The sequence below is a fragment of the Ammospiza caudacuta genome, chromosome 1 (assembly GCF_027887145.1).
Source record: "Ammospiza caudacuta isolate bAmmCau1 chromosome 1, bAmmCau1.pri, whole genome shotgun sequence".
Lineage (NCBI taxonomy): Eukaryota > Metazoa > Chordata > Aves > Passeriformes > Passerellidae > Ammospiza > Ammospiza caudacuta.
The window spans coordinates 122,677,835-122,703,338 of record NC_080593.1 but is presented as its reverse complement, the minus strand read 5'-3'; the positions used below and the strand labels follow the sequence as shown (position 1 = coordinate 122,703,338).

The 25,504-nt window shown below is 38.5% G+C and overlaps 1 protein-coding gene across 1 annotated transcript in view; it reads right to left on the bottom strand.

The window, feature by feature from the left end:
- Positions 1–7,438: 7,438 nt before the first annotated feature.
- The window catches only part of KCNB2 (potassium voltage-gated channel subfamily B member 2), a 164,137-nt gene continuing 146,071 nt past the window's right edge, over positions 7,439–25,504 (bottom strand). The window contains exon 2 of the mRNA XM_058813790.1: positions 7,439–9,601. Coding sequence (XP_058669773.1) covers positions 7,439–9,601 — 2,163 coding nt within the window. The remainder of the gene's footprint in view (positions 9,602–25,504) is intronic.

The window sequence follows — 25,504 nt, the reverse complement described above, 5'->3', positions numbered from 1 at the left end:
AGCTGATATGGAAACATTGATACGAATACCACTAAATGTGAGAAGTTATTAGTCTAATGAAATCAAATGGTTAGTTGAAAAAATAAAGCTATTGTCAAAGTTTTATCTACAGAAAGAAACTAAATCAAAATGTTTCTAACAAATACAATAATAATGAAAAAAAGCATGTTTGATGCAATTACCATTGCAAAATGCCCTATTATTCCCCTGCCCCACCCCCAAATACAACAATGCATGAAGCAAAAGCAGCATATTCTCCCACAAAATGTCTGGGGCATTTTGTAAAGGCAGATGAATGAGATTAGACAAGACTCATCACATATGCTTTTATCTCCTAGTGACAGTACTTTTAAAGAAAGGTACATTATTAATAGAGCAATGTATGATGAAATGTTGCTAAATCTGTAAAACTGAACAATAGTGAAGACTGCTATTGCCCCAAGAGAACTTGAAAAAATACTGTTGTGCTTTTTTTGTTTGCAGCATTCAGAGCATTCACAGAGGAATACAAAGTAAAGTTCATTAAACTCCATGAAACTAATAATAGTCATGCTACTGTATCTATGAAACTAACACAGTAATAACATATAAACATGAATTAGTACATATTTAATTTGATATTTACAGTGATCTTAAAGCAATAGGCTATGTATTCAATGCTCAGCTTCTTTGTACACTAATCCCTCCATGTTTTAGCTTATCAGCATGGCTCCTTTGATTTTTGAAAGAGTTGTACAGTTAAAACTCTGCAGAACTCTGATAATTTAGACACACAAATCCAGAACTCTGCATCCTAGCAGAAGTACCCATGATTGTCCCCAATAGCAGTATTTTAAATTTCTTTTTAAATGTATTTAGTAATGTGTTAGAAATTGTTTCCTTTGCCTAACACTATAATATATTGCTCCATCCTTCAGTTTTATACAGGCAGAATTCCCACTGGCGTTCTGCTTAAGGACTTCAAGAACAGGCATAAATGTTTTGTACTCTGAACCTTCACAGAGAGATGCTATCTGTGCAAAACTTAGAGCAAAAATATCACTACAAGACTTACGTCCTCCACCTTGAAAGGGTTGAAAGAAGTAAGATAAGGAATAGGTTTTTTGTTCCTTGCTTTACTGTACAAGGTATGTCCCAGACATCAGAGCAGCAAAGCACACAACCAAAACCTTACTAGTTCCTCAATTTAAATAAATTTCAGCTGGTGATCCAAACAGGAAGATATCTAGATAATGGCAAATCAGCACAAAATATTCAAGCTGGGCTTCTGATCCTCCATCAATGCACAGCAATTTGCTTTTATTCATACCAGTATAAAGTCAGGGTTACTGGTTAAGTAAGGGTTAAGTGAAATAAAGCTACCTGCAATAAGTTTAATCATTGCACTGACTTAGGAGTAAGTCTAGTGCTGTCTGTACTGTCTTCATTAAATGTAACACCAACTTAAGAGTAAATTCACTGTAGAAATATGCAGTATATAGAGTTTGGTCCAAACTACAAAACACAACTTTCCAAAGGTTATCAAGAATTTATTGCTTAAATGATTTTATGCGGGTTAACTTGGGGAATGCAATGGGAACAATTTAATCTTTGGCTACATATTGCTTTTTTGTGCAATACCACTGATGAAAATGGCATAATTCACTTGAATAAGTGATTTATCAAAGAGCTACATGGGCTGGAGAGAGTAGCCATGCTAGAGATCTATGTCTACATTAGCAAGTCATGCAATAGGAGGAGATTTGTTGAGGACAACAGTTTGTGCTGACAGTTTACACTATTGGGGTACAAATTTTGGACTCGCTCTCATCTGGTATCAGGACCTGAATGCTTTATCCTGCCTGCAGCATAGCTGGTGCCCTCATGGAAGAAGTTTTCTGGTTCAACTTCACCTAAAAGCAGTCCAATTTCCATGGTGCAGGATTGCTTGGTTATGTGAATCAAAGCATGAGAAGTGAGGCTAGCTGAGAGATCCATGTCAAGAGATCTCTCCTGATTTTCTCTAAGATGCCAGTGTAAACTTAACCATAGACTTCCGGATTTAGAAATGTACATTATTCCTGCTGATGCTAAATATGTATTTAAATAGTTATTTGAGTTAAAGAATTACCCTAATGAAATCAATTACACAGACTGCTGTTAGATTATTGGTTTATGTTAATCACAGGACTACAGTCGATGTCTAAGGTAATGACAGGTCACCATTCTGTTTAGTTGATAGGTATAACTAGGAAAATCATCTTTTTTGGATTAAATGTTCGCTAATACCATGTTTTTTTAATTACTTTAAAGTAAAAAGAGCAGTAATATTTGTGTGCTACTTCCTTGTTCCACAGAGGTATTCATCAGGATCTGCATTAGGTGTTATAAAAGAAAACTAAATATCAATCAATATTAATATAGGATTAGAAAGTATCACTGCTGTTTTGGAAAAAATCTCCATATTACTAAAGGGTAATGGTTCCTAAATATCATAACTCAGCATTTAAAAAATACTGTTTAAACCTGGAACAAAATAAATACAAAGACAAGTACATTACCCCGCCTGCAGATGTCCCATGGTGTATGATCACTGAACAAGAAACCATCACACAATGCAAACAAAATTTTTTCTTTCATTTTTGCCTGCCAGTTACCTAACCTTCCTTTGTTAAGGAAACTGACAGAGAACAACTGATCTGTTTTAGAAAGCATTTCAGCTGGAGTTAAAGCTGAGCACCTCTAATAAAACCAGGCTGGACAAAATACAAATATTTACACCTAGACCAATGGCTCTCTTAACAGCATTTACCAATCAACTGCTTTTAAGAATGTTCTTGCAAGAACACTAAAAGCTCCTGTGTGAAGGATGGGTACACTGTGGGGACACTGGAGAATTCAGAGCACTTTGCAACTAGAAAACAGGGAGAAGTGACACTCAGTTCTTGTACCTTGGTTAAAATGCAGCATCTGGTCATTTGCACCACACTCCCAAAACACTTTCCTGACAAACAAGACACTCCTGTCATCTTGTTGGGTGGGCTGCCTTCTGACCACTCCCAAGAAGAAGAAAAGATTGATATTGAGGAGGAAATGGGAAGAGATCCAAAGATCAATAATGATACTGACAGGTGATATCTTATTTTTCAGGAAAGTCTTCTGAAAAATTATTAAAGATCAGATATTCATGTGGCAGGCGAGTGGGTAATGGCATCACTGAACCTGTTGGTTCTAGGTTAAAATTACGATGGAGGAGTGGAATTAAATCTTTTGCTACTGGCATTTTTACCTCATTTAGTGTGAACAAGGATTCTTTTACATGTATTTTATTACATCTCTTTTTATATAGTACACTAAAACATGCCTTGTTTACTTACAGTTTTCTGCCCTTCTTTTCCCCCTTGTTGTGTTTGTATTTCTTGCTTGATCTGTGCTGGCTACTTAGAAAAAAAAAAGGCAAAAGGCATATTTGTTGAATTATTTTGCTTCTAATATATATTTTTATGATCAAAATATATATTTTCTATCCAAGTTATTAAAAATTATTTGAATCAAAAAGCCAATCAGTTAAACCCTGGACATATTTGCCAGTCTGACTATCTGCAATAGAGAGTCAAGAAAACAACTGTTGTTTTTACTGGACTGTGGTTTAGAGATAAGGTTGAAGCAGTTCATGAATAAATTGAAGGTAAACCTTGAAGGAAACAGAAGCTCAGTCAACATGAAGGGGAAGAGGTCTACTTTCAAAAGAACTCATTGTTTTTCAAGGAATACAAATACATTGCCCAGTATTACCTGATAGGAAATTACTCACGGAAGCCAATTGTCATTTAGATTTATGAGTGTTATAGGCAAAAATACAATTGTCTTTACACATTTTGGGCTACATAATAGTGTGCTAAAAGGCTCTTCATGTCCATTGCTCTAGTGTTAGATCAGATATCACCTCTCTAGCATCACTAATGTTTGAATTTTGAGACCAATTGTGAAGTGAGGACACAGTGCTTTAGATTGCTGCATTAGCACAGAGGCTTCTATAATCTATACAATGTAGCATTAAAAGGCCTTTTGTGTATTCTTTAAAAAAGTGTATTTTATATAAATTTGGTAGTGCAAAAACTTCCTACACCTTGTTACATTCTTTACATGACATATTTCCCCTGTAAACAGCTTTCCTGTAGGAACTTCCTTTGCAGTTTGTGCAATATATTATTCCCCCCTACCCTCTACGCCCCACCCAGATTTGGATTTATGTGATTATTACTCAAAAGCTCTTCTAATTACTCTGTGAACTTTTTTAAATAGGTGCATTTGGTTTCATCATTGAAAAGGAATTAAAATTTTGATTCACAATTCTGCAGTTAGTAAAAAATATAAAAAATAGATCAATTGCAAAGCTATCTCCCTGAACATTCTTCATTTTCCATTGATGCAAGGAGTCAGACCCCTTTCAGGTGCACAAAGAAGTCACATCTTCCTAAGACTCCTTAAGCTGTTTTGAAACTGCACAGCTGGCATTAGAGACTGACTCCAGAACTCAGACACATTCTCCCCTTACTGTGGTGAACGGGTAATAAGTCTGAAATGGCTTCAAAGTTGTAGAAAACCAGAAAAATATACTTGTGTAGTTTTGCATAATTTGCTGCATATCAACCCATGATGAATGAAAGGATCCCGGCCTGCACTTCTTACACCTGCTGTGCTGGATAGAAAGCTAGGTCCAGTCTGCAACTGCTCAGAAAGATGTTTTAATCAGGAATTATACAAGTTTGGCATTCAGAGGTGGATCCTGTATATGCAGTCAAGACTGGAAAAACCACATTTCTAAACCTGTGCTTCTGGAAATAGTTTTCAGCATAGACAAAAGTAGATAACAAAATTATACCAAAAGCACTTCTAAAGCTTAATCATTTTGCTTCCAGTATTTCAAAAAAATAAAGCATCTGTTAATAAAGTGAATTACATTTCTTTCAAAATAAATGTGCTTCTCTGAAAACATTTAAAATACAGCAGCAAATAAGGGCCTGATCTTTCATCAGATTTATATAATTAAAGCTCCAGTTGATTTTCGTCAAGAGAGAGAGACTATTGTTTTTCTCATTTAGATTTCAGTCAGTCCCTTTTTCCACCAGACTCCCATTGGCTTCAGGGGAAAATCATTTGCACAAGAATCGATGGCCTTGACTTTACTCCTTTGAAATTTGTAGTGATTGTAATGGGCCGGAATCAGGTTTGCATGAGCTTTAGCTCAGGAGAGCTTTAGGAATGAAATCTCTGTTCCTGCAGTAGGTTCCCTATGGCTGGACTCCTCCCTTTCCATCAAGTGTCATAGGTCTAAGGGGCTTTTCCAAAGTGTAAGGGTCACCTGGGAGCAAAAGCACACAGAAGAAACATGACAGACCTCAGTCTTGCCAGAACAACATTATTGTCATGAATGGGAATTTTCTGTGGATCCAGAGCATGTGACCAGGTCCCATTTGGTCTCAATCTGGACTTCAATAGTTCACTAGGATGAAAAGGCAGATCAAACAGGCCCATGTGATTTCATAAAACTGCACATAGAAAATACAAACCAACAATTCAGGCATATAAAAATTGACTGGCATTTAGTTTTAGTCACCAAAAATATCTAGAAACTAAAAAATAAATGTAGAAGAGTAATGACTATAAAATATTAAAGAACTAAGTTTGGGGACAGTGAGACACAACATGATTGAAAAGTCTTACGCAGAATACAACATAAATACATAAAACTGAATGCAGCAACAAGTTGACATGAACTGCAATTAAAGACAAAAAAAAAATTTATTTTGAGAATTAATGACCAGACATTGTTTGAAAAAAAAAAAAGACATATTCTCAGGTATTGAAATGACTGAAGAGACACCTCAATATTATCTTGTTACAGAAATAAGATGGAAATATAGAAAACTTTTTTTAAAAAAAACCCATCTAAATGATTGTGCTGTGCTCATTGTTTGGCCCAGCCATCAGGATCAATATTTTGGGGCTCTTCAAACTTGACTCTTTTCTATGTGCCAGACTTGATTGAGGTCTGTGGCATTGGCCCAGCCATTTAAGCAAAGGGCCCCGTTGTAATAAAAATGGTTATTCCTTTGCCCTAAATGCATTAGGTGCCTGGTTGCTACATATTCAAGTGACATAAAAAGACTCAAGTAAAAATTAATCTACTAACCTAGGATAGTAGAAGCCTGCTGTTCCAAATGATTGAACTGAAAAACACAAACAAGCTTTGGGGTATGGAAGACCTGAGGCAAATCACATGTAGTGAAGACTTTTCTTCTCCAGCCATATGATTTATGATAACAAAAGGTATCACTTTCCCCTACAAACTATGTCTCACGTCCTTACAGCTTAACAGCTTCAACAACATTGCCATTACTGAAGTATGTGCACTGCATGGAGAACAAAAGGTAAAAGATTGAAGATCAAGTAGAAGCAAATAGTGTTAAATCAAAGGAAAACTAAGAGTTTGGGAAATATTTTTTAATACCAAGTTATATTCTATGAGGTCGAAAACTTTTGGATATATCTGAATAGCCATTTGGCACTGTTTATTGCCACAGAAATAACTATGATTTTTAAATTTTTAAATTTTAAAATGGAACTTTTTTTTTCTCAGTTATGAAATGTTGGCAATTTTCTATAAAAATATCGAATGCTTCAAGTTCTGGTCATTAAATCTTTGCTTTCCCTCACAGGATCATTAATTAAACTGACAAATGCAATAACTGAAGTTCTGCAAGTAAAAAAAGAAACCCATCATGATTTATAACACAGATAAACTAAAATACTGTAGTTCTTAATTAACAGATATACTCATGAGCTTTTTAACAGAAAGCAAGATACGTGAGATGCTTTAAGTAGAAGTTGCAATTTTGCAACATAAGTCTGTACAAAACCTCCAGGCAGCACGCTGTGAAGGAAGTACCTGTGTCCCAGGAAATGTTTTTCCATAAATCCTTGTTAACAGTAGCTTTCCCCCCAACCCCAAACTATTTACAAGTATATGCATTTTGCAAGCTCAAAGCACCTTGTTTCACATCCTTATGAATGCATGCATTGACATTTCATCCTTTCATGTGCAAATTCTAAAATTCATTGTAACTGAGGGAAAAAAAAGAAAGTTTAAGAGTTCAAAACCTGTCTACAATCATAAGTGAAAGGATCAAAAATGTCAGATGTTGCAGACCACCAGCTCCTAATAAAGCTCTCTTTATTGTATTCACCATTCTTGAGTAATTTTTTCCCCTGTTTTTTCAGTTTGTTACAAAAGCAGTCTTTTTCTTTTAAATTAAACAATATTTAAACTAAACAACTCTTCATGCCATGCAAAAATAACATTTTATGCACTTTTGTTGAGGCTTTCCATGTTTTAGTTCATAGGCATTACTAACTGTGTTTTAAGAAAAGATATTTTTATTGCTTCTGTAACTAGTCACATGCTAGTTTCACGTGTAGGACAATAACCAGTTTCTCCTGGACTTGAATGAATTTCTGGAGCAAATAAATGGTTTTCCATTTTGTGACCTTCTTGATTATTGTCTGGCTTTACTTCACCCACAGCATGGTAAATGTCTTGAGTACAGTTGTGGCTCATGCTTTTGGGTGAAGAGCTGACCTGTGGCTCCCCTGGTAAATTGTTGCCATCACTGTGTTTATCCCCACAGCAATTTGTCTTGATATCCTGTTTTTTCTCGTGTTTCATACCGTGTAACTCCATAAATTCTTCTTCTTCTCCAGTGTCTATTTCAGTGAAGCTCCTCCTCTCTTTTGAAGGGAAAGTGAAAATTTTTTGTTTGGGAAAGAGAGGGGACGATTTTTTAGCAGGTCCCTGACAAAGTGCAGGTGCATCAGCACCAAGTATGGGCCGTTCACCTTGGGGGGAATTTTCTTCTAGGAGAATGGTGCTGATGTGCTGAGGGGTGGCCTGTGTGAAATCTGCTCCTGCTGTCACTGGCAGTGGCCTTGCGGTGCTTGGCGGAGTTTGTGGAGCGCCACCTCTATTGTCTTTAAAATTAACCTTAAGGGATCTAGATTTTAATGGGTTGCTACCTTTCAGGGAGCTTTTGGGGCTTTCCATGGCAGTGTCAAAATGAAAATGACCATGTGAAACAGTTTGGGACCCACTGCCATCACTGATACCAGCTCTGTTGATTGGATTATAGTCAAAGGTGACATCAGTTGGAGAAAATCCTCTGTCTTTTGCAAATGGCATAAACTGAGAACTTCTTGCTCTTTGGTTTTCTTCAAGGTTAACAGCATCAGCTGGAAATCTCATTTGCAAGTGAGAGCCAGGAAACAGAGAGAGTGGAGACCTCTCTGTTTCCGTGAAGTCAGTTGCACAGCTGGCAAAACTGTCGATACTGGATGTGCTTCTCATGTCCATTACGATGTCCGCAGGCCCCGTTGGCAACGGATCCCTCTGACCTATAACTTCCTCCATTTCTATTTCTTCTTCATAACTGGGTGGCTTTGCTGACTGGTCTTGGTAACCAGCATTAAGATTAGGCTGAGACTGGGTTTTGGTAATTTCATTATACAGCATCTCCAATTTTTGGGCACTGAGGTGCTGTGGGCTGGAGGATGCTGCAGCATTATTTAATTGCTCATGGGAGTCTTGTTGACTAACTTCTTGGTACTTGTTCTCATAAGATTTGTTTGAGCTTGTTTCAGACATTGTCCTTCTGGCCCATTTCCACCGGCTTGGGGACAGGTGGCTATTATCAGATGTCTCCTTTGGGCTGAGTGGTTCTCCAAGCTTTCCTGAATCTACTGCTACATCTATCATTTCCATACTGCGAGCAAAGGCATCTTTCAGATTCATGGAGACAATACTGCCGTTTCTTTTAGCTCGCTCAAGTGCTTCTCTCCTCTTAATTGCCTTCTCCTGTCTTTTCTGCTCCTTATAAAACTCTGAGAAATTGTTCACAATAATTGGTATAGGCAGGGCTATGACCAGCACTCCAGCAATACAGCAGAGTCCTCCAACTATTTTACCTAATAAGGTCTTAGGATAAATGTCACCATATCCTACCGTAGTCATAGTGATTGTTGCCCACCAGAATGACGCAGGAATACTTGTAAATTTTGTAGCATCCTCATCCTTTTCAGCAAAGAATACAAGACTTGAAAATATCATTATTCCCATGGCTAAAAATAATATCAACAAGCCCAATTCATTGTAACTCCGCCTGAGTGTAAAGCCTAAAGACTGAAGGCCCGTTGAATGTCTGGCGAGCTTAAGAATCCTTAGGATCCTCATAATTCGAAATATCTGAACCACACGTCTGACGTTTTGGAACTGCAGGACACTTTTATTGGACTCTGTGAGGAAAATGGTGACATAGTACGGCAAGATAGCCAGTAAGTCAATGACATTTAATGGGCCTTTGAAGAACTTCCACTTATTTGGTGAGGACAGAAAACGCAAAAGATACTCCATGGTAAACCAAGCAATACACACAGCTTCAACATGTGCTAGCTGAGGGTTGTCATTTGGCTGCCCAAATTCATCCATTTCTTGAAGTTCTGGCAGCGTGTTAAGAGACAAAGCAATAGTGGACAGGACGATGAACAGAATGGACACAATGGCCAAAATCTGTAAAACAAAATAAAAATGTTTTGGTTAGACTGATACAAGTGTGCTTGTCAGGGTTTGATTAAATCCTTTCAAATACACATGTCAAATAAACACAGAGTGGTGGAAGCTGTTTTTGCTGATGTATTCATTATTTTGTTTTATTGTTTTGAATTTTGCACAGAGAAAACATTAGACTCATCTTAGACATGGTCAAAACCTGATTGTGTTACTGCCTGCAGTAAGCCAATTCATTTCAGAAAGCAGGCCATGACTGGTCTTACCATTTTTAAATTACAATAGGAGGTGATGTTTATTAGTATAAGTCACCAAGTGAAAGATATATTGTCCCTGCTAATATGCAGAACATTTTTAATTTTATGCATTAATTGTGATTATGTAAAAGTTTACATAGTGTGGAGAATTGATTGGGGAATACCATGTGTAAGATGGTAATTCAGTACTACATAATGCACACTTCTCTAGACAGGCGTACATTTACCAGCTGAAAAGTCAAGAAGAAAAAATTAAGAATAAACAGGAAGCACTATTCAGGAGACTAGTCCTGCTGAATTCTCATGTCTGGACAAATTTCAGATGATACAAGAATTGAAGGTAATGGTCCTGAATTAGGTTGACAGCAAGATTTTAAAAAATAAGTAGTATGAAGGTGAACTGAGTTTCTCATAATTATTAAAATGTGTAAGGAGAAAAAGGCTTCCAAGAAATAAAGTTTTATTTCTGTCTAAGGAGATAGGTTTTTATAATATATTTTGTCACTCACTTTCACAGAGTCTTAGAATGACAGAATGATAGAACCATAGAAACATTAGTGTCAAAAAAGATCTCCAAGACCCTCAAAGTCCAATATTTGACTGAGCACCACCATGCCAACTAAACCACGGCTCTAAGTGCCATACCACTTTCTTGAATGCTTCAAGACCTACAGACTCCTTAGGCAGCCATTCAAATGCCTGATAAGCCTTTGAGTGAAGAAATTCTTCCTGATATACAACCTGAACCTCCCCTGGCACAGCTTGAGGCCATATCCTTTCATCCTGCCACTGGTTGCCTGGGAGAACAGGCTCTCCTCCACATGGATCCAGCCTCCTTTCAAGCAGTTGTAGAGTGTAATAAATTCTCTCCTGAGCCTCGTTTTATCCAGGCTGAACAACTCCAGCTCCCTCACCTGCTCATCATAACACTTGTGAGCTGCTCTGTGCTCCAGACCCTGCCAGCTGGATGCAGAACCTTTCACCACCTCTCCCTGGACCCAGCATCCAGCCAGTCCTGAACCCAGTGAAGAGTGCCTCTGTCCAAGGTGTGGGCTGCCAGTTTTGGACAATGCTGTGGGAGGCAGTATCAAAGGCTTTACTGGAGGTAGACAGCATCCACAGCCTTTCCCTCAGCCACTAGGCAGGACCCCTGGTCATAGAAAAAGATCAGGCTCGTCAGACAGGACCTGCTTTTCCTAAACCCATTCTGGCTGAGCCTGATCCTCTGGTTGTCCTGTTCATGGTGGGTGATTGCACTTAAGATAATCTGTCCCATAACCTTCCCCAGCATTGAGGTCAGCTGAGAGGTTTGTAGTTCCCTGGAACTTTCTTCTGACCATTTGTGTAGATGTGTGTCACATTGGACAACTTCCAATCATTTGTTCTTGAGCTCTACACAGTTGAAACACTCCCTAAAGTACAGACTCCCCTGCCACACCTCTCCTTCCTCATCTGTTCCATCTGAAGGGCTTATAACCATCCATTGCCACTCTCCATTCTTGTGAGTGCTCCCCTGGTGCCAACTACACCACAGCTCTCCTGCTCTCGATGGCTCCCAGCTCCTCCCGTTTGCTCCCCAAACTGTGTTCATCCATGCATGTGCACTTCAAGTGGGCTGCTCATTTCACCCCCAGCAACAGCATGCTCCCCCCAGGTGCATTTCTAGTCAGCCTGGTCCTATTCTCTTCCCCCTTCAAACCTAGTTTAAAGCCCTCTCAATCAGTATTGCTACAATACTTTCTCCCCTTTTTCCCCCACCTGTCTCCTGCAGGCCTGGTTCTGTAAAAATTGCCCTATGATGGAAAAAAGACACTTTGATAAAGTTCAGACATCTCTGTACCTCACAGCGTTCCACTCTGCCTGGAATAGCTGGTCATTGTCTTTTTCAGAACCAATATTATCAGAAAAATATTAATATCAAAGAACCTCATGGCTTTACCAGAAAGTTTATTTATTTACACTCTAAGGAATATGAGCAACTTTGAGACAATGAGCAAAGTGTTAAAATGATATAAAAATTATTAAAACATTTGGAAAAAAGATATTACTTTGGTTGGAAGTCCTAATTAAATCCAGAGTTTTATTAAAAATACTAAAATAAATAATTTTCTGTTTAAAAGATCAGTTTAAGCTCATTCACAAAAGCATTTACTTTAATTTCTGAGAAATGGAACTGTTAAATCCATTTCTTGATGTTCCAAGGATGCATTAGGTCTGACAAAATTGCTGGAACACCCAAGAAGAATGAAATGAAGCTAAGAAGAATGCAAGTGTGAAAAGTGTATGCAGACTGGTCACAGTGGTGATAGAGGCTCTAGAGATAGAAAGGCCACCTCACTGTAGCTTTGAGAAAAACAGCAATAAACTTGTTTAATCTATGGGTTACTGTGGGATCTCAGCACCTCAGGACTGATGTGCAGAGTGACCGAGACCACCCTTGGGGGGATCAGGAGTCCTGGAATGTTGCCAGAAGTGTCTGGTGGCTGGACTTTGATCCGATACAGGAGACGACGCCTGTATGAGGATGGGAGGATTTCACTGGGGTAAATGGTGAAGGGATAAGTTAATTAGAGTGTAAGACACAGGGTTTAGGATTTCTGTACAGGGGGGTCTAAAGAAGTAAGATGGAGGAATTGGGGCGTGTCCTGTTCTTCTTCTTCTTCTTCTTGGCCTCCATCTTCTGTGGTGATGTTGGCACTTTGGGATTGGTTATTACTAAAAGTGCACTGGTTAATAAGGGTAGAAGGCATTGGGGAAAAATGATAAATATTGTATACGTAATTTTGGGTATAAAGATAGGTGACCGCCCCGGGGGCTCTCAGTGTGCCCATGGCTGGCTTGCTGTGCAGACCTCTGTTGGACCAAGAGAAAATCTTTTAGATAAACAATTAATAAACACCGAGACCGAGAAAAGATCTGGAGCCTCTTCTCGTCCTTTGAAGCGCGGGCTGTCCAAGGCCACCCCGGGCCTTTCCAGGCCACCTAAACAGCCGGGAAACCAGCAGGTTACCAAGTGGATATTCAGTTCTTTAAGCACAAACAGAAATTGCTCATGGTGTGTGGTGTGTATTTGGCATAATGTTGTAGTTAGGTACTATCTTTGGCCTTCTTCAGCTACTAATAGTGCAGAACAGGTATGCAGGTATCACCTTTCATATTCTAAAGTATTCAAACATATTTATTTGAAGTTTTCTCTACCAGTGCTGCTTCTGTCCTTTCTTTTTTATTATTTTTTTTTCCTTTTTCCTAACTATTTTTATTGGAGAAATAAGATCCCTTCATTTCTTCTGCCAAATGAGTTATGGACCATCTGTCTTCATCCTTTGTACAGCCAATTCAGAACACATCCTTAGGTTAACCCATCCTATTTAGAAAGGCTATACATTCCTTTAAACCTTCTGCTACCAACATCAGCAAAAGAAGCCGATCTTAGTAAAGAATGAGAGCAATAACAGTGCATATGTAGGCAGGGCTGATTTATGAAATTTGTAGCTAGGACGGAGGCAGACTAAAGACAACACTATAAGAGGGCAATAACTACCTTTCAAACTGTGGAAGTTGCCTGTATCAGATTTCTGTATTAAAGTTGGAAACTTGAATAAGGTGTACTGGGTTATCCATTTCACCTAAATGACTGTGAAACAGCTAATGCAGGCTTGACTCCTCTAAAATACTCAATAACATAATTATACTTTTTGAATTTATGGAACAAATGAACAAGGCACAGGTCTGAACAGTTGAGCTTGCAGTTTCTGTCAAGCTGATGGAGCCTCACTGGGGCCAGAATCAGAATGCAAATAACAGGATTAGGAAAAGCTGCATAATACCAGGACCAAATTACTTGACATGCATTGCTCTTAAAAAAAAAAAAAAATAATTTGTAAGAATGTATCTGCCCAACTGTCACAAAACTGATTTCAATTAGGAACCACTGGCATTTCAGTCGGTCATAAGGGATTTATTTTATGCCTAAATGTCTACCAGCATACAAAAGATCCCAGAAAAGAGGTGAGTTAGTGAATAGCACCCTCTCTTGCATTGTGACATTGCTAAAACTCCATGCATTTTGGGTGTTTTATTGAAAACAAGCATCCATCTGTTTGTTCCAGCCATTCCTTCATGTACTGCTAACACAAGCCTGAACTCCCCCAGCTCTTTTAATAAAATGTGCAGTACAGCAAGCCTGGGACCTTAAGTGATTTATACATATAATCTATAAGCATGAGTCTGTTCTTAATGAAAAAATTTACAGCAAAGTAAAGTAGTTTAGCTTCTTCTAATGTAAGAATCTCAAGCTTTTATTTGTTTGGGACTTTGTTGTGTAATTAAAGCAGTGCATCATTCCACACACAGTATGTTTTAATTATTGCAATTGATTAGATTTCACAAGTCATTAGGCAAAAAAATGCCAGGGGAAAACTTGGAAGAACAAGAGTAGCTAAGAAAAAAGAAGAAAAGAAGAACTTATTCTGAGTCTACATAAAGAATACTTTGCAGATATTACTATGCTGGTAAATTCTCATAGAACAGATGCAGATTGTATTAAGAGAAGCATAGAATTTATAAAAAAGACTTGTAGCAAACTGCTAGACTGCTTATGCTGATACAGAAAAGTAAAGAAACCACCACTGACTGAATTTTTCCCAGCAGAACTTCCTATTTATCATGTAATATTTTTTAAACTATGTTCTGGACTGAAATGCCTGGAAAATTTTTACACTCCAAGTCATTAATCTATGACCACAGTTCTTGACATAATATTTTTAGCCTGAATTTCAGAATATACTCTGTTAAATGACATATTCTGGTAGGTTATGTCATTTAGCTATGGTACTACAAATGCATATAAAAATCCAGATCCTCTTAATCTTTAAAAACATTTCCTTTTCAATGACAATTTTTTCTAAAAGAATGGACAGATTTAGAGTTTTTTTCCTATGGGCTGGATATGAGGCATTTGAATCTGTTGATGCAATGAATAGAAAAACATTCCATGAGTTAATGATGCAGTCTTAACAGCCTCTGCCAGATGCTGTTATTTTATTTTTTGGGTGCAAGAACTGGTAGCAATCTCCTGAAAATTTAGTTGTTTCCCAGTATTAAATTGCCACTAAAAATGGCTTTTTTTCCCTCATTGCTTATTACTGCCAGCAGAGTGAGGAATTCTGCATAAAATGAGCATACAACTGAGGCAGAAAATAAAGGTGAAATAGAATAGCCTTCAAATTTTGCCTTGCTACTCTGCAACAACTGATATGATACGTGAAATTATATGCTATGTGAAAAGGCTTCTGCTATAACTGACAAGCCAGTGTAATTTTGTGTGCGGCAGAGAAAAAGTATGCATCAGGTGCACATTAAAATATAGCTGCTGAGGGGAATTTCCACTGAGCCCTACTGATCAGCCAGTACAGTATGTTTGATAAATATAGGTTTCAGTCTGCAATCCACTAAGACTGTATTAGCAATAGTGTTTCCTTAGTCTTTTTTTTTTTTTTCCCCAGGGTAGGATCTAGGCTAGGATCTAGACCATTTAATAATAGACAGCAGTATAGTCTCATACTTTTGAGATTTCTAACCTCCACAGACAATGAAAATTATCAGGCTGTCACATATTCTTCCCTTTCTGTGTTGAAATTTATGATCTTGTCTCCACATAAGATATACCCTGGCAGTATCTTTAACTCTGCCTTTAGAAAATCTCAGAAAAAATTGCTGTTGTTCAGCTTTTGAAAGGCTTCTGGAGAACTGTATCAACTTTCTTGTGTATTTAGCTATATATTCTCAATCTGCTCTTGGGAAAGAGGTGTCTAAATTTGGGCAGATAGATATCTGGAGTTGTTCTAGGTTCTTCAGGTCAACCTGAGAGCTACCAAGTGCTATAGCCTGCAGGTCATGCTGGATCTTGCATAAAGTTTGTGCCATTCACATATTCTTTGAACAGAGAGAGACATAATTCTCTCTCCCAGGATTTTTCCTGGGTAAGGCAGTGAGAAACCTCAGAGAGAGAAGAGAAAACAATTCTTATCTCTATTTGGTGCACCTGTTGTTTGGCACATATAGAATGTGTTATGGAGATTGTTTACCAAAAGGGATTTGTTAATTGGCCACTGGTGATGGTTGTTTGGATTGATTGACCAATTAGGTCAAAGCTGGGTCCTGACTGTCTGGTAAGTGTCCCGGGTTTTTCTTGAGTAGTATAGCAGAGTATAGTATTAGTATAGTATGTAATATAATATAGTATAGCTGAATAAAGCAATTGTTCAGCCTTCTGAACCACGGAGTCATTCCCTGGCTGGGGGTTGCCTTGCATCAATAGAAGTGTCCTTAGCTTGTAGCACAGAGCTCCCAGCTCTGGCCAGACAAACCACAGACTCACAGCCACGCTGGCAGGAGCAGAAGGTTACATAACAGATGCTTTCATTTTTCTGAGGGAGTAAGCCCATGACAGTGGAAGACATTTTGGGAGGTTTGATGAGAATTTTATAGAAATTAGTTTACTTCAGCAGCATTCTTTACTGTCAGGTGTCTTCAGATTGTGATATTGAGTTTGCAACTGAATGGACAGAAAGTCTTGCTGAGTAAGAGTGTTGTCTTGTACATCTGTCTAAATCTGTGTGCATTCTGTTCTTGACATCTGGGACTTTCCAAATGAGACGCACATTGGAGAAGAAAAGACAACACTACAAATTGAGTCACCTTGCAACTAAGTATTACCACATGAGGAATTTTAAGCTTAGTCAGGACATCAGTCTGTAGACATTTAGGAGAAGAGGCCATTAAAATATTCTTCTGTGATGCAAAGGATGAGAAGAAGGTCATGGTACAACATCTCACTCCCTGGTCACTCCATGTTCTCCCTCCATTGTGTTCCTTGGACTTCCCACCCCCCAGTTACAAGCATCACCTCTTGCTTCTGACCCACAGCTCTATCTCATGCTGCTTTGCAGAGGGGACTGTGCTCAGCTCACACCTGTAATTCTGCATTCCCACGTATCAGCGTGCCATAGATCACATCATGAACAGTCTGACAGACTTAAAATTATTCTGAATCTAAGGTTTCAATAGACCACTTCTGTATTTTCCAAATTTGAAAAAGTTCAACAAAAGGCAAGACATTTTACTACAGTCCTTTACTGGCTAATGCTCTTTTTTAACATATGTCCTTGGCCATGGGACATAAAAAATGAGACAAATAGAAATGAATCCTACTTGGATTTACTTCAAACTAGAATGCAATGGAGCTATGGCAAACCTTAAGCATGCCAAATCTAAGCAATCTCAGTAGTCCTGCAACATTGAGAATTATCTAAGAAGTATATGTTTGCAAATGTTCCTTGTTTTAAGTGGTGGAAAAATTATTTTCCAGTTACTAAAAATTTAATTTTTGGAACATAAGAGAGGGGAATAATTTAACAGAACAGCATAAATTTAGTGCAGCTTACAGCTCTATCACTGTTGCCCTTTCAGGAGCACATCTGATTATAACTCTGACAGCCTGTGTGATCACTGAACAGCTTCTCTCTGCTGCTTCCAATCTCCTTCCTTGATGACATTATTTAGAATTCCGACTTTTCATTTTCCCCCTTTTTCTAGAGTAGTATTAATATTAATGTTTTTAAGGACTTGATTTGACTGTACTTCATAGCTCTTTCAAGGATATTCATTAAGCCTCACACCAACTACATATATGAAGGTTAAGCTCTCAGTGTTATGTTTATTTAGTGTCTAAGGGATGCGGTCTTTTCTTTTGGTCTCTTTGCACTGTGATGACTCTCACTTAAGAAGCTTGGTTTAGAAATACTCATTTAGGAGGTTTTCACTAAAGATTTCATAACTAGCTCCATAAACATTCAACATACTTTTAGATATGAGAATTATTTTCTAGTACATCAGTAGGTGAAAAAGCTCTGTCTCCAGTTTAGCTTGACAGACAAGCTTCTATGAAGACAGTGAACTCAAGTGCTGCTAGATGTTTATGCATGGTTTTATGAAGTTCAGTGGTGACTTTACCTAAGGAGTGGCATATGTCCAGGGATGTGCAGTCCTATCAAGCTCACCCAGACTGGGAGCCAACATGTGGGACCACCATTGTTTCTGTAACATGGGATCCTTCAGGTCTCTGTCTGAGGAGGTTTAAGGCAGGTAGGAGTTTGCTGCCTGCCAGTTCCAGTGTGCATGGCAGACCAGTGATGATAACATCAGCAGGATCATAATCATGGTAATTCAAGTGGAAGGCATGATAAGAGGTAGTTAAAGCTCAGATTTTGCCACAAGTTAATTCAAACTTCTCCAAGCACAGCTGTAGTCAAGCAAGGTATTTTAAAACTGGCTAAGGTAGGTCTGACTGGAGAAACTGCTTCTGCCTTGGCCAAACCTTCACTTCAGAAGTTCAGTCATAAAGCCATTCTCTGTAGCTGATATACTTCCTGCTTGAGAGCACTGTACAAATTCCATTTTTTTCACAAAGTCTTTCCACCACTTTGTGCTGATCTTCCCATTCCATAGATGAATATTTGCCTTAGAAGACCTAGCATCTCAGAGGGAATAAACCTGTGTAGGAAAGGATGTTTTGTTCTTTGAGATTAGCAAGCATCCTTCTGGTTTAATGTAACAGTAATAAAATGCATCTGTCCTGCAATCTGTTGCAGGTAGATTACTGTTTATTGTATTTATGCTATTAGGATAACATTAATAGAATACACCCCTCCTGCATTCTGGGGTGAGCTAACTGCATTTACTTAATGACTTGATTATTGCTTTATAGAAGGGTGGCCTTGGGGTTTCTACCACCAAGATTTTCAGCATAAGAATTTAGTTTGGGTTTGAGAATTTGATTATGGCTGAGTATCGAGGTGGTTTTTGTATAAGGCAACTCCGTGAGTAATGTGGCAAATGGGAACCCTGGGAATGGACTGAGTCTCTGTGAATCTGAACACAGGAACCACTCAAGTCTCTTAGAACACTAGGGGCACATTAGGTACGCAGTAGAAAACTAAGTACAACACTGCAAACATTTGCAGGATGTATTTACTAAATATTGTAACCAAAAAGTGATGTTGGAGACCAGAGAAATTGCAATATGCACAAGCAATAGGAAATGGATTGCAAATGGGACTATCAGCTTGAACTTAAGCACAGAGAGAGAAGAGAAAACAAACACAGCCCTGATGAAACCTGCTATGATTCCTTATAGGGAAAAGCTGAGGTTAATTCTGAGGGCATCTGTTGAACTGGCAAAGATGGGGAACCTTAAGTAGTCACAGATGAAGACAGTCTTCATAGTTTGGGAAGAGACAAATGTATTTTGTTTAGCATCAGTGGAGACAACCTTGAATACTGAATCAGCACAGAGCTAATAAGAATTCTTTTTTTGAACATATTAAGATCCATATCAAGTCAGCTCTAATATTTTTTGCTGTTGTTCAACAGCAAAAAGCTATTTCAGTAGGAGACATGAAATCAATTATTTCATGATAAATAGCAAACTGTCCCCTAGGAATTAATGTAGAAGAAATGGCAGATCCAGAGTAAATGTAGGTGAATTAATTTTTTTTTCACTATGCAATTGGATAAGCCCATGAATTTGACTGTCATATATTGACAGAAATAGAGCTAGGACCTGCTTGAAATTATAGTGTGGCTAGTTTAATCAATTAAATAATTTAATGTAAGGTAGTTTACAGTGAAAATAAAAAGTTTATCTAGCTAATGCTTTCTTTGCTCTATAATAATGTGAGAGATTTAACTGCCTTATGGATGATCACAAAAAATTAACTTAAAGAGTCGTCTTAGAGGCTTTATTTATATATAGATTTTTGGCCTCCTAAGTATTATTTCTAAATGGAATAATTTGCTTATGTGTGAAAAAAAAGTCACCTACATTTATCAAAAATGAATGAGATGTCTTTATTAAAGCTCCTGCCTGCCCTTGTTCAGAAGTTTTCCAAGCCTTTGACATATTTCTTCATTGAGGTTGTGTTTTGCAGTAGCTGTCTAATTTTTGGGTAGCGAAAGCTGAGTATTATTACTTAGATGAATGTACTAGACTCTCCAAAATTTGCATTGAAGTCATGACAAGAAGCTTGCAGCTTCCAATCCTTCTGCATAGCAAACCATATGCAAGATCTGTTCTGCGCTACTTCACTCACAAAAACATTGGCTTCATTACAGGAATTTCATAAAAAAAAAAAAATACCCAAACAAACAAAAACCGACAAAACCCCACAGCAACACAGCGCAGCCTCCATACCCAGGCAGGGAGGTGGTCCCGAGCAGCAGCTGGGCTGTGGGAGGCCGAGGGAGCGCGTCTGGAGCGGGGCTGGAGCGCGTCTGGAGCGGGGCTGGAGCGGGGCTGGAGCGGGGCTGGAGCGGGGCTGGAGCGGGGCTGGAGCGCGGCTGGAGCGCGTCTGGAGCGGGGCTGGAGCGGGGCTGGAGCGCGGCTGGAGCGGGACAGGGAGCGCGTCTGGAGCGGGGCTGGAGCGCGGCTGGAGCGGGGCTGGAGCGGGACAGGGAGCGCGTCTGGAGCGGGGCTGGAGCGCGGCTGGAGCGGGAGAGGGAGCGCGTCTGGAGCGCGGCTGGAGCGGGGCTGGAGCGGGAGAGGGAGCGCATCTGGAGCGGGGCTGGAGCGGGGCTGGAGCGGGAGGCGGCACCGGGAGCTGTCCCCGGCCCGGTGCTGAACGCGGGGCCGCGGCAAATGCGCTTCACCCCATTCACCCTAAACCCCTTTTTTCTGTCATTTACCTGAAGGTATGCAAATGATGCAGTCTAAAAAGATAAGTATGGAAAAATAAAGATAGGTCTGGCATGATATTTGTTTCTTGGAAAAAAAACACCGTGTAAGGAGGCAGGAGTCTCACCAGAGGTGAGATATTTCTTTTTACCTCTTGCCATTTAGAAAGTTATTACTAGCACCCAGCAAATCACGCTGGAGATAAACAAGCAGGAGTAATGAAAAATCAAACCCCAATTATTTAACTGTAAGGAGTTTTTGCATAGGCTGTTGAATGGATTTAATGGGGGAAATCAGCACACCTGATATACAGATTTATCCTGACGCTGCCTATTTTGATATCAACATTCAACTTAAAGCAGAAAGCCAGATGTAACTGATTTTTAAAACATGGAAACTGGAAACCAAATTACTCGGTTCTCACTTTTTCCATTTGTCATTTAGTTTTAATGGAATCTGCTTTCACTTGGGACCTCAGGTTATTAACCAGGACTTGAGTCTAATTTGAAAACATATTAAGATTTTTTTGTTTGAACGATTCTCATTGTATCATCTTTATACCATTGAATAATACTGTTTTTCAGTCATATAACACAATGAGTAGGTATGGTCTTCCTGAAGGCTGATATTATCTATCAGACTTATTTGAAATTATGACAGGCCCAAAATTCTTTATTCACACTTTAAAAATAATTTCTATATCTTGGCTTCATGTCAATTTCTATACACATTTGAGAACAAAGGTTCTATATAAAATATCTATGTTAATCTATGGTTTTATGTAAACGTTAGGCCAGTATTTCCCAAACTTGCAGAATAAGAGAAATTTTTTTTTCTGTCTTTTTTACAATACAGTAGTTGAAGGTCTGCATATCTTAGGTGTCATTTCCTTATGTTAGCTGTCACTCCAGGATTACTTTTGAAACTTCATCTGTAATACTGCAGTTTCAAACCCTTATTAAGGTGTAATATATGCTGTAACACATACACAGAGTACCAGTGCTCTTCAATAAATATGTAAATGTCCTCGCATCACATTTAGGAAGGTCAAATTGTAATTGAAGACAGATTTGATTCACAAAATATATTATCCATTATTAAAATACCATTAAAAGGTACTGCTCATGCTGCTGTGAGCTCCGACTAAGAGGACAGTATATGAGAAAATGCCTGTAAATTACAGGAACATTCCAGTTTAGAGCTGTAATTCAGACTCTACTTTTAGCACAAATTCCTCAGGCAGGTGCTGGACAGAGTGTTCAAGGAATGTCTGTTTTTCCCAAACTGTGACTTGGACAGAAGAAGGGCTGACTATTCCCTGCTCTACAGAAGACTGGTTTTGTTCTGTCACAAATAAATGTCTGTTATGTTTATAGTCTATTAGAATTATGGTCAATCATTGTTACAGGGTCTGGCTTTTTCTCATGAAATCAAAGGGAGGTTTGCTGTTGCCTTTAACCAGAATGCACCAGTGGAGTTTGAATATTTTAGTCAGCTGTACTGGGAAGCAAAGGAGAGCAGTCTGACAAGGCTTTGTCTAATGTTCTGCACAGATTTTTGTATTTTTCCCATTTTCTATTTTAACCAGTAGATGTCTCTGTTTTATCATGCAGCTGTTGACAAGGACACGCTGCTCCTGTTGTCACAACACATATTTAGTAAGAGAACCATTTGTTTCCAATGGAATGAATACACGTGAACGCAAAAATGTTGACTTAATGCTCTCAGCATAACCCTAACCAACCTAAGCCCCCAGCAGCTTTGGTGAGAGCTCTGGTTGCCAAACAATATTGAAAATCATCTTTATGCAAATGTCCCACAGGATTTTAAGAGGGCAAAAGGGGAATTGGTGGGATTCTATGGATATTCATTTAAAAATAGGTAATAAATTTAGTACATCTTTTTTTATCCCATGAGAAGGCTCACAGAAGCAGCTTACAGAACAGTGTGGAGTGTTTGATTTCTACACAATGCCTCAGGAAATTCCATGTTGTGATAGATGAATTATCTCCTCTACTTCACAAATGTGTAAGATGATATTATTTCTGCACCTACAGGCATCAAGAGTAGCAATGTAGATTATTTGAAACTCTTGTACCTAACTGAAAGTATCATTGTGATACAATTTGATTCAGACTTCTGTGTTTTCCAAATTTGAAAAAAAATCTAGGATATATACAATTTTTCTAAAATCTCTACAGAAGAGATCAGCAATTTAAAAATTGTATTCAAATTCTATTATTTTAAATATATGAAAAATGAAGATATATTATTTCAGAACTTATAACATTTTGATTTTTAGTAATTATCTAAGAATGTGATAGGCTTCCATCCGTTGTTTCCTGGCCTTGTTGTTGTTCTCCTAGGGCAGTTGTCAACACATTAAAAAACTTAGGAGCTATTTTTTCTTGTCTCTGTTTTCCTGGATATCTTTATATTTGAGATCCTGGATTAGGTCATCAGAGAGAAAAATACTAGACTGGATCTACACCGAGCCCTGAACTGCATCAAAATTTTTGTTTGTGGGTTGCTCCATCTTGGTCAGTCGCTCCCTTTTAGAAATCCCTACAGAAACTGTTAGGATCTGTTGTTGGGCCGTATACTCATTAAAGTAAAAAAGCATATAATCTTAGAGAAGAAAAAAGTCACCTCTTTTAGGTGGCAGCTGTTCCTACATGAACAAACGGTATGCTGGGGCTTTTTGTTTCCCCATGTCAATGTTGGAAACAGAACTTCTCTAGCTGGAAGGAACATGCTCCTTACAGACAAATGCATATCACAGACCAGCCCTGTGTGTTCCCACCTGCAGTCAAGAGGAGCCAGAGGTAAGCTATTTTTTAGCCCCCATTTATGCTCCAAAAGCACTGTGATGAGAGGCATGGGCGGCCAGTGTGAGTCATCAGTCCCATGTCACTGGTTCCACTGGATGGCCACTTCTGGAGCCAAGCAGAACACTGTGTAGCAGAAATATCAGGCCTTACCCCGAAATGGTTTATTATTAAATGCAGGTTTTACCCAAATGTCTGAGTTGACTGTAGAGAGGGACACGAGTGTTGCCTGCTTTCAAAAGAAGGACCAAACTGTCAAATCTTCCTGGTTGTCAGGCTGATGGCCAGGCCATAGAAACCCCATAGGTTTCCTTGACTGCAGCTACAGCATAGTTTCTACAGCTCAATCAGGCTTAAGACAAGAAATAAACCTGGAAATAAATTTGTCAGGTACGTACAGCTATAATGCAGCTATCTGCAGCAAGCCTATGGACACTAAAATTCATCTTCAAAGAACCCTTGAACGTGGAACAAATACATTATATTCTGGCTATGCTTCAGGAAGTATCTTTCATAGCTGACAATTTCATAATACATATATTTTTTTTCTTTTAACTGTCAGCATCTGGCAATTTATGATAAAGTCTTGGAACAGAGTCTTTGGGGTATTTACACACTGATTACACATATTTCTACTTCTGAAAGCCACATAAAGCCCCCACACCCACCACCAAAACCTCAAAAATGTGCTGGAAGGGCAATGTGATTCTTTATTTTGCATGATCTTTATGATAAGGGATAGAACTGCATGAGTAATTAAAGAAGAAAAAAGTTTGTGTTGTTACTCAGAAGTGCTAATCAAAGCAAAGTAAATATTTTTGAAAAATCCCTTACTGTGAAATATATATGACAAAACCATATGGCTTTTAGTAATTACAGTAATGGCAATACTGGAAGAAAACACTATAATTCCAGCATCACCTGGAATAAACTGGAACCACTGTGTATAAGGAATATATGTCATATTACTATATGCTATTATATATGTTTTCTCTGAGATGTAAACATACAGTTATTACTTTCAAAAGGATTATTAATCTTATTGATCTTACAGATTATAACTGCTTCTGCTTTATTCTGGGTCCTTTAAGTCCAATTATTTTTCTGTGAGCTGTATAATTAGAAACACATTTTTATGGGGAAATACCTGATTTACTATATCTAGGAGCTCATTGGCAGTGAAGCATTTCACTGCTATTAATAGAAACATCACAATGACACCATGGCTGAGGTTTGCTTTTTTCAAAATGATTTATCTTAGCAGTCCTGGCAGTGCACACTCCTGTCATTGTCTCATGCTCCTTTGAAGGATAGGAAGTGGGACAGAGGTGATTTTTTGCCTTCAGTGCAATGCATTTGACATTATAACAGTTAATGTTAGCCTGAAAGGAAATAACTGCACTACTGCGTTTACTGTCATATCAGATGGAGAAATGGATGTGACATGGAGATTAGGGAGTCAAAACATAGGAATATCTGGAGTGCTTTGCAGAATTTGGGATCTTGACTTCTGAACTGAATTTTCAGCATCTAAGAAAACAGTCTTCTTCTTTGAGGACCTGTCTATATTACAGAATGTTATCCTTTTGAAATATTTCCATTAAGACAGAAAATGAGAACCTAGTTTGACATAAAATAGGATTTAGAAATATGGGACTATATTACAATGACTGAAGGAAATACAACATCCTCCATCAGCCCTAACATCATCATTTATGGATACATTTCTGCTCAAACAATTAGCTCCCTGCTTCATTTCCATATCCTGGTTCACTTCTAGGTTCTTTCTGGAGGCACATAATCAACTTTGTGTGAGATGAGATCAATGTTCTTGATAATGTACTCCAGGAGAATAATATGGACAGAACAGTGAGGTCTAAAAGCAGGAGCAAGGATGTTTAGACCAGATTTGCTCATGACCTCCACCTCTGCACAAGTGCCCCTCCTGACACTTCTGGAATGGGAGGGCCTTTTGAGTAACCTGTTTGTGTGCTTGGACTGAGACAGAAGAGACATTTTCATCACTATCACCACCACACTTTCAAATGTACCTTTTATAGCCCCAATCTGACACTGAATCTGATTTACA